At 42.9% G+C, this 18323-nt stretch overlaps 1 protein-coding gene and 1 long non-coding RNA gene across 18 annotated transcripts in view; both read left to right on the top strand.

The window, feature by feature from the left end:
* The window catches only part of PLIN2 (perilipin 2), an 83864-nt gene that overhangs the window by 40084 nt on the left and 25457 nt on the right, over positions 1 to 18323 (top strand). For 3 of the 17 annotated variants that reach the window (XM_070248252.1, XM_070248251.1, XM_070248259.1), the window contains one exon: positions 1766 to 1862. The exons of 6 other annotated variants lie outside the window; for them this stretch is intronic. In XM_070248252.1, the coding sequence (XP_070104353.1) occupies positions 1831 to 1862 (32 nt within the window). In that variant the 5' untranslated portion in view covers positions 1766 to 1830. Of the gene's footprint in view, positions 1 to 1765; positions 1863 to 8352; positions 8447 to 9189; positions 9305 to 11409; positions 13096 to 18323 lie in introns of those variants that run through there. 8 more of the 17 variants (XM_070248257.1, XM_070248254.1, XM_070248255.1 and 5 more) reach the window with 8 other exon arrangements.
* On the top strand, positions 15590 to 18258 carry LOC138920297 (uncharacterized). The gene is made up of 4 exons (XR_011431204.1): positions 15590 to 16184; positions 16859 to 17009; positions 17579 to 17763; positions 17998 to 18258. It is a non-coding gene; the product is annotated as an uncharacterized lncRNA (long non-coding RNA).

Genomic DNA, 18323 nt, shown 5'->3' with positions numbered 1-18323 from the left:
GCAAACCCCAGGCCGCTGAAGTGGAATGTGCAAACTTAACCACTGAGCCACCAGGCTGGGCCAAACATCTACAATTTTGATAACACATTTGGTTTAGGGTAACAGGCATTTCATACATTCTTAGTAGGAGCGTATACTGGTTGATGCCTTCTGGAAGACAGTTTGGCAGTATCCATCAAAATTTTAAACAGCAATTCTTCTAGACATTTTTTCCTAAAGATATAGTGTACTTGTACACATGCACAAATATCTGTATAAGGAGGTATTCACTGCACAATTGTTTGTGGTAGCAAAAGACTGGAACTGACCTAAATGTCCATTGACAGGGCACTGGTTAAATTGTACATCTTACAGTGAATTACCAAGTAGCTGTTAAAAGAAAGAAGTACATTTATAAGTACTGATACAAAATTATCTGCAACATATATTGTTAGGAAATCGCTAGGTGCAGAAAAGTGAGAGAAGTTGTAATAGTCAACATTTACTGAGCACTTTAAAATGGAGTTTCTCATTTAATCTTCATGAAAACACCAAGAAGTTGGCATTTATCATCACATTACAGATGAAACTGGGGCAGAGAGAAGTTAAATAATTTGTCCAAATTCTAGCTAGTAATCAGAGGAACTGCCGTTTAAACCAGGGTGGTCTTGATTTCAGGGTCCTTGCTCTTAATCATTATTCTACATTTATGTGTAGTAGTGTAGGGGATATATAGGTGCTATACAGATTTTTTTAAAAGGCGGGTGCATATATATATGCACCATACATTCATAACAGCCTGCTAACAGTGGCTGCACCTGGCGGGAGGATTGGGGGCTAAAGATCAAGGGTGGGAGGGAGAGTTTCTTCCCATTCGATACTGATGGTCTCAGCCTTGGGTGCATATTAGAATCACCTGGAGAACTTTTAAAACTACTGTTGCCTGGGCCTGTTTCAGGTAAATTAAATGAGACTCTGGGAGAAGGGCCCAGGCACTGGCGTTTTTTCCAAAGCTTTCCAGGTGATGGGAAGGTGAAGTTGGCATTAAGAACCACTCTCTGGGGCTGGCCTGGTGGTGCAGCGGTTAAGTGCACACATTCTGCTTCAGTGGCCCGGGGTTCACTGGTTCAAATTCTGGGTGTGGGCATGACACTGCTCATTAAGCCATGCTGTGGCAGGCATCACACATAGAAAGTAGAGGAAGATGGGCATGAATGTTAGCTCAGGGCCAGTCTTCCTCAGCAAAGAGAGGAGGATTGGCAGCAGATGTTAGCTCAGGGCTAATCTTCCTCAAAAAAAAAAAAGAACCACTTTCTATACACTCTTGTACTTTTTTTTTTTTTTAACAATAGTAAATGTTACTTTAAAAAGAATCTCACAAGGGATCACTGTGTCTTATGACACAGATCTCTGGAGAACATCGTTTCCTGGTCAACACACTTCTTTATTGTGCTAAATATTCCATCTCTGAAAGTGGAGGATGTATTAGACTGTTTAATTTAGCAAAAACAAAAGGTTTAAATTTTTGCCAAAAATCCTTAATATATACACTTCATTTGACAAATTACCCATCACTTGATATAATCTTTGAGTTCATCCTCTTTCTTTATAATAATACAAAAAAAGCCTTCTGGCTTAACATATCCTTCATATAATATAGATTTTTCAGCACAAAAGAGCCAATGTTCCATAACTCTAAGTTATCAATTTACACATAAAACACTTTCAGCAATGATTTAAGTTCATCAGTCACAATTCTGTTCTCTGTTTTATTGACATATTACAGCTAAAGATGGGCTCTCCAGAAAACTCGAGTGAAGGCTTGACTGAGAGTGAAGTAGAACACACACCATGAAACCCAGAAGAAGAAAAGTTCATGCCAGGTCAATGATTAACAGGTCCTTGCTTAATAAACTGATGAGATTTGGGATGAGGAAGACTAATAGTAGCATGAATGCATTTTTGGCAGACTTGAGTAGGGGAATGTTGCCCTGAGGGAAGAGGGGTGGTGCTAAGTAGGATAGCTGGCAGGTGGGTGATCAAAGGTGCACTTAGTCTGCCAAAGACCTGTAGGGAGTCCCCACCACCCCACAATAGGTATCTTGTGTGTGTGTGTGTGTGTGAGGAAGATTGGCCCTGAGCTAACATCTATGACAATCTTCCTCCATTTTATGTGGGATGCTGCCACAGTGTGGCTTGATGAGCGGTGCTAGGTCCGTGCCCATTCGGAACCTGCAAACCCCAGGCCACCAAAGTGGAGCACGCGAACTCAACCGTTACACCACCAGGCCGCCCCAGTAGGTGTCTTTTTGATCCTTAAATTAGCATCCTCTGACATATTTCTTTTTCCTCTTAGGGAAAAAATGTCCTAATATTCGTCACCTCCAACCCCCTTCCTTCTTCAGAATGCTGCTGTTAGACTTGAGGAGTGCTTTAAAATAATTTTTAATTGTTTTGCCTTTTACAACCTGCACAGGGAAACTGAGGCATACTCGGACATTTTCCTACAAAGTATGTGTTCCATCCTAATGCCACATTTCAGTACAGAAGCTTGAATGCAACCATGGTTTCATGGTGAACTTTGGTTTCATCAGGTGAAGACTGAATTTTAGCATTGCAGTTTTTATTTAGCCACAAGCGGATTACCTAATATTTGTTCTCATTTCACAGATTAAGAAAGTCCTTCAGGGGCCAGCCCCGTGGCCCAGTGGTTTAAGTTCATGCACTCCGCTTCGGCAGCCCAGGGTTTCCCTGGTTTGAATCCTGGGCGTGGACATGGCACCGCTCATTAGGTCATGCTGAGGCGGCATCCCACATGCCACAACTAGAAGGACCCACGACTCAAAATACATAACTATATACCAGGGGCTTTGGGGACAAAAAGGAAAAATAAAATCTTAAAAAAAAAAAAGAAAGTCCTTCAGTAAAAGTCTCTCGTTTGCCTTTCACATGATTGTTGCCAGAAAATGAGAAACCCAGTTACATCCTGAATGTTGCTGCCTCAACAATAGACCTAAATAGACCTAAAACCATAGCGGGCTAAAATAAAATTAGAATTATGAAAAGAAAAATTCGATGCTAATTTTGCACGGAATACTTGCAACCAATTTGTTTCATACGTCACCAGAGCAGCTAGACATTTGTTTAATAAACGGTTACCGAATACCTGGCCTTTCATTTAATTTTCCTCCTGATTTATAGTTAATAAATATATTTGGATACTATGTGTCCTGTGTGCCAGGCACTATCCTGTGTAGGCACTTTATACATCACGTTTAAGCTTTCCTCTGGCTTGTGTTCCCCTCCTCCTAACTGCCTTTCTTCTTGTAGCTCACATTTTGCCTCTCCTACTCCTTTCCTTTATTATTTACTCTGCTTTCATCATTTTTCTCTCTGTTTCATCACTCCATCCTTGGAAGGCTTTTTCTCCTTTTTCTGTGACATCCCCCTTTTCCTCTTTGCCTGCCTTTTGTGTATGTTGATCAATGTGAAGAAAATTCAGAGGGAAGTCACAAACAGGTTTTCTTAAAATACTTTTTTTTTTTAAAGATTTTATTTTTTCCTTTTTCTCCCCAAAGCCCCCCGTACATAGTTGTGTATTCTTCGTTGTGGGTTCTTCTAGCTGTGGCATGTGGGACGCTGCCTCAGCGTGGTGTGATGAGCAGTGCCATGTCCGCGCCCAGGATTCGAACCAACGAAACACTGGGCCGCCTGCAGCGGAGCACGTGAACTTAACCACTCGGCCACGGGGCCAGCCCCCTTAAAATACTTTTAAGTTCTCATTACCACCAACGATTTATGAGTTTTTGGTGTTCATATCCTCACCAATTTTTAAATTTTAGCTTTTTCTAGTGGGTGTGTGGTGGTATCTCATTGGATTTGAGGTTGCAGTTCCCTGAACACTAATGATGTTGAGCATCTTTTCCTGTGCTACTGGCCACTCACTTACCTTCTTTGGTGAAGTGTCTATTCAGATCTTTTGCCCATTTTTAAAATAAGTTTTTGTCTTTTTTATTATTGAGTGTAGGAATTCCTTAAATATTCTGGATACAAGACTTTTATCTGGGGCCAGCCCCGTGGCTGAGAGGTTAAGTTCACGCACTCCGCTTCAGCGGCCAAGGGTTTCGCTGGTTTGGATCCTGGGTGCAGACATGGCACTGCTCATCAGGCCACGCTGAGGCGGCATCCCACATGCCACAACTAGAAGGATCCACAACTAAAATATACAACTATGTACTGGGGGGGATTTGGGGAGAAAAAGCAGAAGAAAAAAAGGATTGGCAACAGTTGTTAGCTCAGGTGCCAATCTTAAAAGAAAAAAAGACCTTTACCTGATATAGCCTTTGTTAATACTTCCCCCATTGTGTAGCTTGCCTCTTCATTTCCTTAAGGGTGACTTTTGATGACCAGAAGTTTTTAATTATGATGAAGTCTACTTTATCAGTTTTTCCTTTGTGGCCATTGTTTGCTGTGTCCTATCTAAGAAACCTTTGTCTAATTTCAAGTCATGCAAACATTTTGATATGTTTTCCTCTAAAAGCTTTATGGTTTTAGCTTTCACATTTAGGTTTGTGATCCATCTCAAAATAATTTTTGTGCATGTTGTGAGCTAAGGGTTAGGATTCATTTTTTTCCATGTGAAATTTAGTTATTTCGGCATTATTTATTTTATTTTTTTAAGGAAGATTAGCCCTGAGCTATCTGCCACCAATCCTCCTCTTTTTGCTGAGGAAGGCTGGCCCTGAGCTAACATCCATGCCCATCTTCCTCTGCTTTCTATGTGGGATGCCTGCCACAGCATGGCTTGCCAAGCGGTGCTGGGTCTGCACCTGGGATGCAAACTGGCGAACCCCGGGCCGCCGAAGTGGAAAGTGCGATCTTAACTCTGCACCACCGGGCTGGCCCCTCAGCATACTTTACTGAAATGACTTGACTTTACTCATTGGATTGCTTTCATGCCTTCTCTGAAAATCAAAAGGCCACATAAGGATGAGTGGTTTGCATTTTTAAATTATCTTTTTGGTATTGATTTTTCATTTTATTATGTTGTGATCTGAGGATCTGGTTTATATATTGATTTTTTATTTTTGTACACCTTTTTGGCTTACTACGTTGTCAGTTTTATTAAATAACCCTCAGGTGCTTGAAAAGTATGGTTTTTCTCTAATTATTAGTTGCAGAATTCTGTATCAATCATTTGAGGAAGTGTTTCGTGTTGTACAAATTTCGTATTCTAAGAAAATGTTTTTTGGCTTGAGTTCTCATTTTTTGAGATATTTGTTATAGTCTCCTAGCTTGGCCTGCTTGTGGGATGGCAAGGAGGCCAGTGTGTCGTTCAAACACGGTAAGGAGGAGAGGAGTAGGAACTGAGATCAAAGAAGCAGTAGGGCCAGATCACGTCTTAAGGGCTTTGGACTTTACTATGAGTGTGTTGAGCCATCTTTGAAGGGTTATGAGCAGAGGATTACACTGTGCTGTGTTGAGAATAGAATAGCGGGGTGTGGGGTGCGGGTTCTGTAAGGGACTAGTTCAGAGACCACTGTAGAAGGCCAGGCAAAAGAAGATGAGAGTTTGGACCAGGGTGGTATAGAAGGAAGAGGTGAGAAAGTGTCTGGAAATATTTTGGAGATAATGTGTCGACGAAAATAATCCATATCCAATCTATAAATGAAAATTTGGGTGAGTTTATTCTGAGCTTAAATCTGAGGATTATAACCCGGGAGAGTCTTTCCACAAAGGAACAGAGCACTCCAAAGAAGTGAGGGTATAAGGGTGGTTATATACCCTCAAAGAGGATGTTTCACATAGGATTGAAATGTCCCTTTTACAATAGTCGCGAGACTGCTCTGTCGGCACAGCGATTGATGGAAATAGCAGGTAGGTCTTCTGTCTCTATGAACACAGCAGGGTGGCAGTCTGTTGTCTCCAGCTGGGTGGTCACAGGTGAGCTGGGAGGTGAGTGCAGCAATCAGTTCCTAGCCTAAAGAAAAATGCTAATGTCGGGGGGAAGTTGCATCTTTATCTCAAGTGCCTTTGTTCTGGCCAAAAGAAATGTCTAAGCAGATATGCAATGCGTGCTCAATAGCCAGTCAGGCCCTTTTGGAGGAAAAAAAAAAGAAGTCAGGACGAATTAGGTTTATACCAAATGGCTTCCTCATATACTCCAATATATCCTATTGCTTGCCATTTTTATTTGTCAATGCCAACAGATTTTGTTAATAGTTTAAATGTGAGGTGTGAGAGGAGGAGAGGATTCAAGGATGACTGCAAGATTTTTGGGCTGAAGTACTGGAAGAATGGAGTTACTGATTACTAAGGGGGGATGTATGTATATATCTGTGAGCTCCTTAGGGGCATGCTTCTTAATAGTGCCTTCATGATCCGAATGCCAACAAATATAATAATGTTAATTAATCATTTAATCCTTACACAAACCTAGATGACAGGTTCTATTTTTATTCCCATTTATACATGGGGACACTGAGCTCCATAGAAGTTCAAGAACTTGTTCAAGCTTGCCTAATTAGGAAAAAAGAGAACTGAGATTCTTTTTTTTCTCTTGGTAAATTTTCTCCAGATCTAGCTCCTTACTTTTCCTTAAAAACTATTGTTTTAATTTTTGAAGAGGTGACAGAGTCACAAGTTTCTCTTCAACCTTTTTTCTCAGCCATCCACTTCCCCTCCCACAGGCAACCAGTCTTACTAGTTTCTTGAATATTCTTCCAGAGATATTTTGTTCCCTAAATAAGCAGCTATAAAACAGAAAATATTTTCCCCCTCTTTTTTTCATGGAGGGTCACAAAGTTTATACACTGCTCTGTACTGTTTTCCACTTGGATAACTTTCCACACAGTAAGACCATAATTTGTTTAATTAGTCCCCTGTCGGTGAACACTTAGCATATTTCTAGTCACTTGTTATTATAAACACTAGGGCTGCAGTGAATTACTTGTACATATGCCATTTGCAAAGATGAAAGCTGGTATTATAACCAAGATCTGCCTGACCTTAAAGCTACTTAATTTCCACACCGCACCGCCTCCCCATATGTTGTTGATTGATTTGACAGGATGATTCTTCTTGGCTCCCCTCAATTTTGTGAGAATACTTTATGCCTTTACCCCTGTGACACTCAGCTCCCAGCCCCAGGCATAGCCACTCCTGAACACCTCTTAAGGTCATAAATACTCAGTCTCTTCAGGGGATCTTTTGTGGGAACCTCGTCCACACTGGCATGACCCTGATGACAGAGTCCAGAAAAGGGGAAACTGAGAGCACTTCAGAAAGGTTTCATTTGCTTATTGGTTTAATGAATATGCACTTTGGGAAGTAACCTAGAGGGTGAGTGTCTACGGCAAATGGAAAACCTTTCCTAAAGTCAGCTGATGATCCGACTCTGGCAGAGGCTGATTGCACGCCAGTATCTTGAGCAATGTATCACCTCATCATACGTGACAGGTAACCTTCATCATTTTTGTCTTGCACAACTTTTCATTGTGCATAGGGCGAACTTTGTTCTGGATTTGAATCATTTCCTTTCAAATCTTACATGTGCTTTGTGGTGCTAAAAGGTTTACTGGTCTCGTAATAAGTGAATAATTTGGCAACTCTATCTAGCTTTGAACTTTGGCCTAGTTTGTGTTGAAAAGACATGTACTCCTCTGTGAACTTTCACCCAGATATCTGATTCCCTGAAATTATTAATAGTACTGGAGATGGACCTAGTAATTCTTTTTAATCTGTTGATATTTGAGATCTCTAAATACTTCATAAACATTATTAACACATACATTTAAAGTTAAAACCACTCTTCCATCTCAGCCATAGAAAACAGCACTTACCTTTTTCATCCTCTGGTAATAGTAATAATTAATACTTATTGAGCCCTTACTACATGCTAGGTGGTGTTGTAAGCCCTTTAGGTAACACTCACAACAGGTGGGTTCTATTATTATTATCCCCATTTTATAAGTGAGGAAACTGAACAGAGAGGTTAAGTAATTTGCTTAAGGTAATACCAGATCGCTATTAGATAGCGAAACTGGGATTTGGACTCCCTGAAGGTGGCTTGGGAGCCCATACTATTAAACATTATGCCATGAACTTGTTAGGACACATGTCCTCCATCTATCTTACTGCTACTGCCATTTCCTACCTGTCCTTTTTGTTTTTCTGTCCTACCCGTCACCACCTCTACCCTCTACCATCTTAGCCAAACACTGGCAAAGCGGAGTTGGGGAGCCAGCTGTCAGAACACAGTAATACAATTTAATGATGTACCAAAAAGTCATGATACTCTGGGAAAAGGTAATATTACCAATGGCTCTGTAAGAGTTAAGAACGTATCAGTGAGTGTCATTGTCTCTTTTGTAGAGGCCAAAAGGCTGGTTTGGAAAGTCAATCCACATCTTGGGATAGGTGTGTGATTAGGAAGGGTTCAAGAATCACCCATGACCCTCCATGTGAGGTAGGTGTTGACTAGCTGAAGAACACTTGTTTTCCCACCCCTGGCTTCCTAGAGATTTGAGACTTCAGGGTTTCCACAGAAGCCAAACAAAACTAGCCTTCTTCTTTTCAAAAGAGCGGTCCTTCCTGAATATTTCTTGAATCCTCCATTGATCTCTCTCCAATCCATCCTCCACACTGCTGCCAGAGACCACATAAACCCAGCGTAAACTCCTCCAAGGACTCCCCAACCTCACTTTCAGAATAAATTAAACTCCTGAGCTTATCACTCCAAGCCTTGCTGATCTGATCTCTGCCTCTGTCTGCCACTCCCTCACACATACTCTTCATTTCACTCCCTTCCGCAAATGCAGTGGCTCACCTTTGTTCCAGCTGGGCCCCTTAGCATGCTTGTCAAGGACCTCCCAGATCTACTTTTCTAGCCTCATCTCCCACCATCTTCCGACATGTAGCCTCTGTCCCAGTCTCGTGGTTCTCTTCCCTATCCTTCACTTGTTCTTAAAGGCCCTGCTCCAAAACCACCTCCTTTATAAGAGCTTCCTTGTGGCCACCTCCCGCCTCACCCCCAGTTTGAATGAGCTGCTATCTTCAGCTATGTCCTCAAGGCATGATTCTCTGTTTAGATCACATTACATCTTCAATGTGCATTTGGTTGTTTACAATCTTTTCTCCTCCAATAGGTCGTAGGCTCCTTGAGATTGATGACTGACACTGCATCTATTTCATTTCTGTATGCCTCTGCAGTTTCTGCTAAAGAACCTGGCCCGTACCTGGTGTTCATTCATATAGCCTGGAATAGCCTATTTCTTATGAATGAAAGAAATGCTAGGCAACATTTGCTAAATCATTTGTTTATGAGGTAAGTCAAAATAACAGGTGATGCTACTCTCTTCAGTTTAAAAACTGAAGTTATATCTTTCAGGTGTGGCTGAAAGACTCTAGAATGGCACTATCCAATATGGTAACCATAGCCACATGTGCCTATATAAATTTAAATTAATTAAAAATAAAATTGAAACTTCCATTCCTCAGTCACATTATCCACATTTCAAGTGCTCAATGGCCTCATGTGGCTAGTGTATGGTTAGCACAGCTATAGAACATTTCTATCATTGTAGAAAGTTCTATTGGACAGTATTGATCCAGAAAGATCATTGGTACAGGTCAGTGGAGTTCAAATAAAGTGTATATACTATTAGGAAACTATTCTTATGAGCACAGTAGGATAACACTGATAACATCATCTTGGAGAATATCTGTTATTGCTTTATCTTTGGAATATTCAACACTTAGTAACTCAGGCTTGCAGTAGAGAAAGAAAAAAAAGGAAGCCATTGGGGCTGGCCCCATGCCTGAGTGGTTAAGTTCGCACACTCCGCTTCGGCATCCTGGAGTTCCACTAGTTCAAATCCTAGGTCCGGACATGGCACTGCTCATCAGGCCACGCTGAGGCAGCATCCCGCATGCCACAACTAGAAGGACCCACAACTAAAAATTTACAACTATGTACCCGGAGGCTTTGGGGAGAAAAAGGAAAAATAAAATCTTAAAAAAAAAAGGAAGCCATTAGTAAAACATATGGGTTAGAAAATTGCTTTGAGGAAAACTTCAGCAATCAGAATGCTGTATCTTAAAAGTAACGGATGATTGTCAAAAACAAACTTCTGTAGGCCTTTTCCAAGATACACAGAGTGAAAAGAAGATATACAGAGTAAAACAGATTTTATTTTTTATCTTAGAAATCTGTTCTCACGAAAAAGCCAAAGAACTCTTTCAGTCAAGAGGTAAAGTAAGTAGATAAAAGCAATTTCAGAGGTGTGCTCAGATAAAATTCTTTCTTTCTTTTTTTTTTTAAGGAAGATTAGCCCTGAGCTAACTCCTGCTAATCCTCCTCTTTTTGCTGAGGAAGGCTGGCCCTGAGCTAACATCCATGCCCATCATCCTCTACTTTATACGTGGGACGCCTACCACAGCATGGCTTGCCAAGTGGTGCCATGTCTATCAACTTAAAAAGTAGGATATGCCTTCAAATAAGAGAAGGAATTTACCGTATGCTTCTAGACACCTGAAAAACACAGTATTGTGTGCATTTCTTCTTAGAAAAGAGTTTACATTTTAAGAATAAATATTAATGGCCTCAAAAACACTGCTTTGGAGACGGTAAAAAAAGTTGTATATACGAACGATGTATACAGGAGGAAGCAAGAGGATATATATCCTGGATCATCTGTCCTGGGTTCCTAAAATGTGAACTTTTCAAGGCATTTGGAGGAGAGAGGGATATTTCAGATTTTTCATCAACAGCTGTAGAAAGTCCTTCAATGTGTCATGATTTACTGGTACCAATGAGAATTGGTACTTTTCCCAGTGATTTCTCCTGACTCTTTTGGTCTGCTCCCTAAGTCTAGATATTCCTCAAAGTTTTCTCAGAACCGTCCTTTCTTTTCTTTCTGGAGTCTCTCCCTTGACCCTTAACCATGTCACACAACTCCTAACTCCAGTTATCCCCTCCAAGGTAGTGACTCCTGAATCCACCTTCCCCACCCTGAGCTCTGTGTCAATAGGGCAATGTGTGCAGGCCCATGCAGCTGGACTAAGGACCATACTTTGAGTAGCAAGGCTCTAGATGAGGAGTTGGCAAACCTTTCCTGTAAAGGGCCAGATAGTCCCTGTCCCAATTATTCAACTCTGTCATTGTAATATGAAAGCAGCCACAGACAATTCGTAATCGAATGGGCATGGCTGTGTTCCAACAGGATTTTATTTTCAAAAACAAGAGGCAAGCAGGATTTGCTTCTAGTTTGCTGATCACTGTTCATCACTGATTGTCAAGCAGGCAGCCCCTTCAGAATCCACTTGGAGAGAAAGAAGGGAATGAGAGGGAGGGAGGAACTGAGTACCTTCCTCCTACTCACTGCATTGGAGCAATTTAACTTTGATCCATTTTTTTTTTTTTTTCCCCAGAGCTGAGTGAGGGATCATCTGCACAAAAGGTTTCATGCCCAAAGGTTTGAAAGTCACTTGTCTACATGTTATCTGAGGTTCATTCTAGGTATGAATCTGTCACCACCCTCAATCTAGTCACTATCTGCTTGGATCCATCTTCTCTGCCAAAGTAACATCATTGCCCACTTCTGACTGTATCATTTCTCCAACCAGAGATTTCCATGTGTCATTCCCAACCTACCTCCTAATCTCACCCTGCAGGCCTCTAACATACCTTCGAGATCAGCTGCACGGGCTCTATGTAGGACACTCCCCAAAGACGCTTTTCCTTCTGTCTTTCTGCGTGTTCTCCCCTTGCCCAGATGCCCTCTCCCTCCCACTCCACCCTTGCACTTGGCAATCCTCAAATGCTACTTGCCCTGTGGAAGCATCTATAATTTCACCACCCAGAAGCAGTCTCCTCTATGCTCCTGTGTACTTTGTTCATGGGGCTTCTGTGTCTCCAGGTCCCAGCTCCCCTGCTGGATTAATGTTCCTTAAGAGCAGGCGTCACATTTTACAGATTCTTCTACCCAGCATGGACACAGCTTAGTACCACATCCATAGCAGCTGTTTGAACTCTTTATTTGGATTGAAACAGGGCATGCCTTGGCAGAGCGCATCCTACCTGCCCAAACCCTTCTGGACCTGCATGCCATCTTCTCAATTCTTCCTCCCCCACTGCCTGGAGAGGGCCACAGTTACAATGCACAGGTGTTTCCCATTGTTCTTAGATGGTAAGAGTACCTGGTTGATGCTTGGAAGCTGAGAGAACAAGATCCAGGTAAGTGAGCAGTGAAGGGGACATGAGAAAGGGACCGGGAGGGGGAGACAAGTCCAGAAGCCTTGGGTGGCAGGCATACGTAAGGCATCTGACCCAGGAGGGCAAGGTGTAGGCTGAGGCTGCTGCCGGGGTTTGGAGACACAGTGTCCTGCGGTGGGAAGAAAGCAGCAGACTTTGGAAAGGGACACACCTGTGCTTAAAATTTACAGCTGTTTAACTTTGGGTGGATTTCTAACCTTCTGAGCTTCACCTGCATATTAAGAATAAAAGTATCTGGGGCTGGCCCGGTGGCGCAGCAGCTCAGTGCGCACATCCTGCTTCGGTGGCCCGGGATTCACCAGTTCAGATCCCAGGTGTGGACATGGCACCGCTTGGCAAGCCATGCTGCGGTAGCCGTCCCACATATAAAGTGGAGGAAGATGGGCACAGATGTTAGCTCAGGGCCAGTCTTCCTCAGCAAAAAGAGGAGGATTGGCAGCAGATGTTAGCTCAGGGCTAATCTTCCTCAAAAAAAAAAAGAATAAAAGTATCTTTTGAAATGTTCTGAGGCGTAGACAGACTGACTCTGGTACAGAGTAGGGCTCAACAAGTGGTATTATTGGTTCTGAAGAAGGAGAGTGAAGAGGAAAAGGAGATTTTAAAAAAAAGGAAAAGGCAGTTCTTAAGATAAATGTCATTAATTTTTTTTTCCACCCAGGATTTATGCAGCACATTCCATTGGCTTCCTTTTTAACCATGGGTGAAGTGAGAGGGTACTGGTCTGGCATGTGCATAGGAAATCACCTGGGGATCTGTTCAAATGCAGATTTTCATTCAGTGGGTCTGAGTGGGCCTGAGATTGGACATTTATGACGTCATCCGACTGGTCTCTGAACCTCACTGTGAGTAGCAAAGTTGTTGTCCACGTAGGCTGTTGAGATAAAGGTGATGGATGGGTCTGCTGGGCTGTCTCTCAGAAGGAGGACGTCAGCTAAGGGAGGTTAAAGTCTGTGGGAGAGAGAGCACCACGTGGGATGATGGGGCCAAAGGGCAGGGAAATTATAAGTGAAAAAGAGAACTTGTGTTCTCTGGGCTTATCTGCAGACCATATTCAGACACAAGAAACTTGATTTAAACTCTTCCCAGGGAACTTTAATCTCTTTGGACCTTGCTTGAAATGCTAGAATAGGAAAGGGATAAATGAGAGACAAGATAGCATATGAGGTTTTTGCAGCAAACCATTACCACCTTTATCCCCTAGCAAAGTAGTATGATGAGTTGGAAAAAGCTCCAACACACGGTGTCAGCTGAGTGACTTTAATTAAACTACCTAAACCATCTGACTTAATTTCCCCAGCAATAAAATGGGAATAATAACTAAAGCAAATATAGCAAATTATTAATTGTAGAATTTAGGTGGTGGGTGTATGGGTTTACACCGAACAATTCTTTCAGCTTCCCTTTGTGTTTGAAAATCTTCATACTAAAATGTTGAAAAAATTATGTTTCCTACCTCTGAGGTTTCTGTAGGTAGAAATGAGATAAATTAGTACATAGTACATGTGTCTAAATAACATTAGCCTAGTCTAAATGATGGGTGCTCTCTGAGGGACTTCCTCTTAGCAGTTTTAGAAATTATTTTATAAGCATAAATATACATAAAATATCTCTGGAAGGAAAGACAAGAAAACACGAACTTTGGTTGTCTCCAAGGAAGGGGAACTTTGTGTCTGGAGGACCAGAATGGAAGGGAGACTTTTCACTGAATTTTGTCTTGCAAGTTTTGAATATCAGAACATATGGATGCATTCCCTATTCAAAAATAAAATAACAGACATAGAGCTCTGCAAGTCTAACAGTCTGCCTCTTTTCCAAGTAGTATAATAAGTGTTGAATTGCAGAACTTATGAAACCGGCAAACAGTTAGCCACTGATGATTAAGTGGCTAGGAACTAAAGTTTCTTTCCTTTTTGCAATTACTGATTATAGCTTTTAGCTGTTTACCCCCCCATTGTTCACTGTGCTGTTTAGGCAATATGCTGTCTGACTCTCACTAGGTTCCTAAGATAACATCTCCCTGGAGCCAGGGTCGCCATGGTAATGGGTGTTTGAGCTGTTTTTCAGGAATTAGAACCCTGTGTCCACTTCAGGCCCATTGAGAGCACCAACCCATCAACTGGGTCTACGCAGATGTCTGATAAGCAACAAACACTCTACCCTCAGGTCATGCTAATGCCACCATTTTGTTTACTTGCATCCTATGAAGAGCCAAGAAGTCTGACTACGCTTGCTTGCACAGATCACCAATTACCTCACCTTTCCTCACCTCCAATCACCTATCTCCACATTTCAGACCACCTTGCCCCCCTATGCCATAAATATCCCTCAGTCCCCATTTTCAGGGAAGCGGATTTGAGACTCATTCTCTCACTTCCTCACTTGGCTCCTTGTGACTAAACCCTCTCTCTACTGCAGTGTCGTCATCTCAGTGTTTGCCTTTCTGGGCAACGGGCAAAAACGAACCTGGGTTCGGTAACACTTGCTGTGCATGGCTCTTGGTTAGCAAAGCAGTCAATGTCCAGCTTCATAAAGTGGGGCATCGTGGAGCTGGACTGACCCATCAGCAGCCAGCTGGCTCTATCTATTTGAGGACGTTTTTAGCTATGAGCCAAAGGACTGCATTTTTCCTTCTTGCTTTCCAGACAGGCCTGGGCTGAGGAAGTAACTAGGTTGGGTAATCTAGAAGAATGAGGGGTTCAGAGACAGACTGGCGGTCTGAAGACCCTACTGCTGCAGTCTTGCATTAAAGGAGGCAGAGAGAGTGTGAAGAACTACACCTCAGGCTGGGGCATAGTCCTGTGTAAATAGTGGTTTAGATATTCCATACTTTACCGTTTACAAAGCGTTCATAAACAATGCCTCCTCAGAGCTATACAACTGCCCTAAGAGGTTGGTGGGCACGGATTTTGTCTTGTTTTATTGAAAAGAAAACTAAGTGTGGGGCTGTGAGATATGCCTCTCAGATATCCTTCCAACCTCAGGAAGCAGTTGGCTGAGGGACCCTGCTGCGTTCTGAAGTCCATTGATGTGTCTGAGCTGAGGCCATGCTGCCCACAGGCTGCTCCCAGCCGGTGGCAGGGTGCGGCAGGAATATCAAGGCAGGCTGGTTCTTTGGAGACGTGGAACTATCCTGAGGGTTTGAGTGCTTCCCAACTGCCTTGCTGAACTGTCCTTAGAGTGTACTGCAGTCTAACATGCTTCCCCCTAACCGTCCTTCCTTCCTTCTCTTCTTCACTCCTGGTGAGGGCTGCCTCACAGCCTGATGGCTCTCCCAGCCTCTCCTGGCTCCCTCCCATTTTCTCTCAGAGGCATTACCTGCAAGTTTAATACTGTTTTGGCATCAAGCATAGATCTGAGTGATTCCAGGCTGTGCTTCTAATCAATGCACTATCTTGCCTTTCTTTTCATGAAATTCATTTCGGTTTGAGTCACTGGATGGGCATATCCTTTTTCCCATCAGCTTGCTGCCTATCAGCTTGTTTTTAATATTTTATTATTAAAAATATTTATGTAAATGTGATTATGTCTGGCATATTATCTACGCCTATAAATGAAAATTATTTTATCTTGTTGAAAAGGTAATTGTGCTTTATTAAATTATGTAAAATTGTAAGGCTCAGTTTCACAAAGTTTTCTGTTTAGTTGACATGCAGACTTTGAGGTTTCTTTTTTCTGTTTGTTTTTTGTTTTTTTTTTGTGGAAGATTAGCCCTCAGCTAACTATTGCCAGTCCTCCTCTTTTTGCTGAGGAAGCCTGGCTCTGAGCTAACATCCGTGCCCGTCTTCCTCTACTTTATATGTGGGGTGCCTACCACAGCATGGCTGCCAAGCAGTGCCATGTCCGTACCCAGGATCCGAACCAGCGAACCCTGGGCCACCGAGAAGCGGAACGTGCGAACTTAACCGCTGCGCCACCGGGCCGGCCCCTTGAGGTTTCTTTTGTTGTTGTTGTTCTTTGTTGGATAATTTGTCCCCTACCAGTCTCCACGTCCACTTTTCGTTGTCCTTATTAGTGCTCTGGGGTTCGTAATTATGCTGGCCATCCTAGAGATTCTAGGAATTTAAACAGGCCAGAAGGACTGTTGGCAGGTAGCCCTTTGGTCTGGGAGGGAATATCTTAAACCCACAAATGCTAGTCTAAGGAAGAAGCTGTTTAAGTCTGTTGAAATGGTGTCAGCAGAAGAATGGGGGTATTATAAGCTGTTAGTAGGACACCAGTTAACATAAGGTGGAGAAGAGGCAGAGAAACCTGCAGGCTCTTACCTCAAGGATCTTCCTGGAATTGGCTGGCAGCAATTGGGTTGGCTGTTTGCGTGAGTTCCCAGGACCCCACCAAGAGTTCATTCTGGATGAACAGGACATTTTGTCAGAACAATTAGGGCTTCCTTTCTAGAGTGTGCTTGGCTGGGAAAGAAGCAGGAACCCCTCAGGGGCCAATATTCTAGCAGTGGTTGACCCTGAAGCGATGCATGGAAGGGCTACGGAGTAAGGATAGTGGAGAGGATTTTTGAAGCAATTTGAATAAGCTGAGTCTTGTGGAAGCAACCCTGGTAGAGAGCCGACCAGAGCATTATAATGCTTACCACCCACTCATATGTCCCCACAGAGACAGGAAGTGTGGCTGGAGGGTAGGAGGACAGTGCCAAAGCCAGAAAGCCAGAAAGGCCAAAGGAAAATGAGAGCTCGAGCAGCAGTACTTGACTTGGTGAAGAAATGAAGAATGTCTTTAAGGAACTGTGTCTGTAAGCTGACTGGTGGTGAGCAGGAATCAGTACCTTACGCACACGTGCACACACACACACACACACACAGAAAGTGAGAGAGAAAAGGAACAATATTACCTTGCCCCTTTACAACAATCAGAAGCCTCAGATGTTAACTATATTTTGGGCTTTTCAAGAGCAGGGTTCATGAATTTTCTCTCTGTTGCATCCCAACATGCCCAGCACAGAGCTGCATGCATGGCAAGGCCTCCTTGAATAGAGTGTTATTCTTTTGGGCATCATGGAAAATGGGTTCTTGGCTCCCTGACAATATGCACTGTGCTAAATGATCTGCATACCAAGACCACAAAAGGTCACCGCATCACCTCCAACATTCTTCCTCCACACACTTTGAGGGCTCTGCCCAATGGTGGGGTTCTAACACACTTCTTTCACCAAGCCTGAGGTTTGTTATTGCCATCAGTCAATACTAGATTAAACCCCTGTGGCCATTAGCCCTCTTCTGAGAGGCCTGAGGAATCAAGTATAAACAAAAGATATGGAGGTGAGCCATTGGGGGTGGTGGTGCGCAAGGACCTGAAGGGGAAACTACATTCTGACAGGTGGAAGACAGTGCCTACAGGCTCAATGGAGTGAGTCACAAGAACAGGAAGCCCAGGGGGCTTTTACTTTTTCCAAGATTTATATCCGCACAATTTCCTGCCTATTCAGAGGATTGGTCAGGAGCTGCCAAGTCTTCTCAGGGACTCTCACAGCTGCTTGAAGATTACATTAGGGATTTTCAAAGGTAGGCAGGACTATCACAAGAAAGTCTGGCATGAAGCTAATGATGGTAATATATGATCCACTGCTAAAGGATATGCATGCTGCTTTTTCTATATTAACCTTGTATCCTGCACTAATCCTGCTAGCACTGCTTATTAGTTACAAGAGTTCTTTTGTCCGAATCTTTGTTTCTTTCACTCCCAATAAGCCCTGGGGTAACTCGCGGGTCGCAAGGATTTATGAGTTTGTTTTACAGAGGAAAGAGAATGCCTTCAAGGATCACCAGATAACCAGACCCCAGCTGCCTGTTGACACCCAGAAGTCAGACTGCCCAGGGGGTTATGGAGAGTGAAGGAAACACATTACCCCTCTGTTTCTCTGAAACTCCTCTTGGCACACCCCTTAGCTCTATAAAACCCCCTGCTTTCTTCTGTTGTCAAGATGGATTTGAGAGAACCCATGCTCCCGTCTTCTCCTTTTTGACCAATTCGAATAAACCCTTCTCCGTGTCCAAGCACCAGTGTCTCAGTGTTTGGCTCATTCCGCATCGGGCACATGAATTTGAGATTAAGAGGTTCAGTA

Source organism: Equus caballus, chromosome 23 (assembly GCF_041296265.1).
Source record: "Equus caballus isolate H_3958 breed thoroughbred chromosome 23, TB-T2T, whole genome shotgun sequence".
In the NCBI taxonomy this organism is placed as follows: Eukaryota; Metazoa; Chordata; class Mammalia; order Perissodactyla; family Equidae; genus Equus; species Equus caballus.
This window is presented reverse-complemented; position numbering and strand designations above follow the sequence as displayed.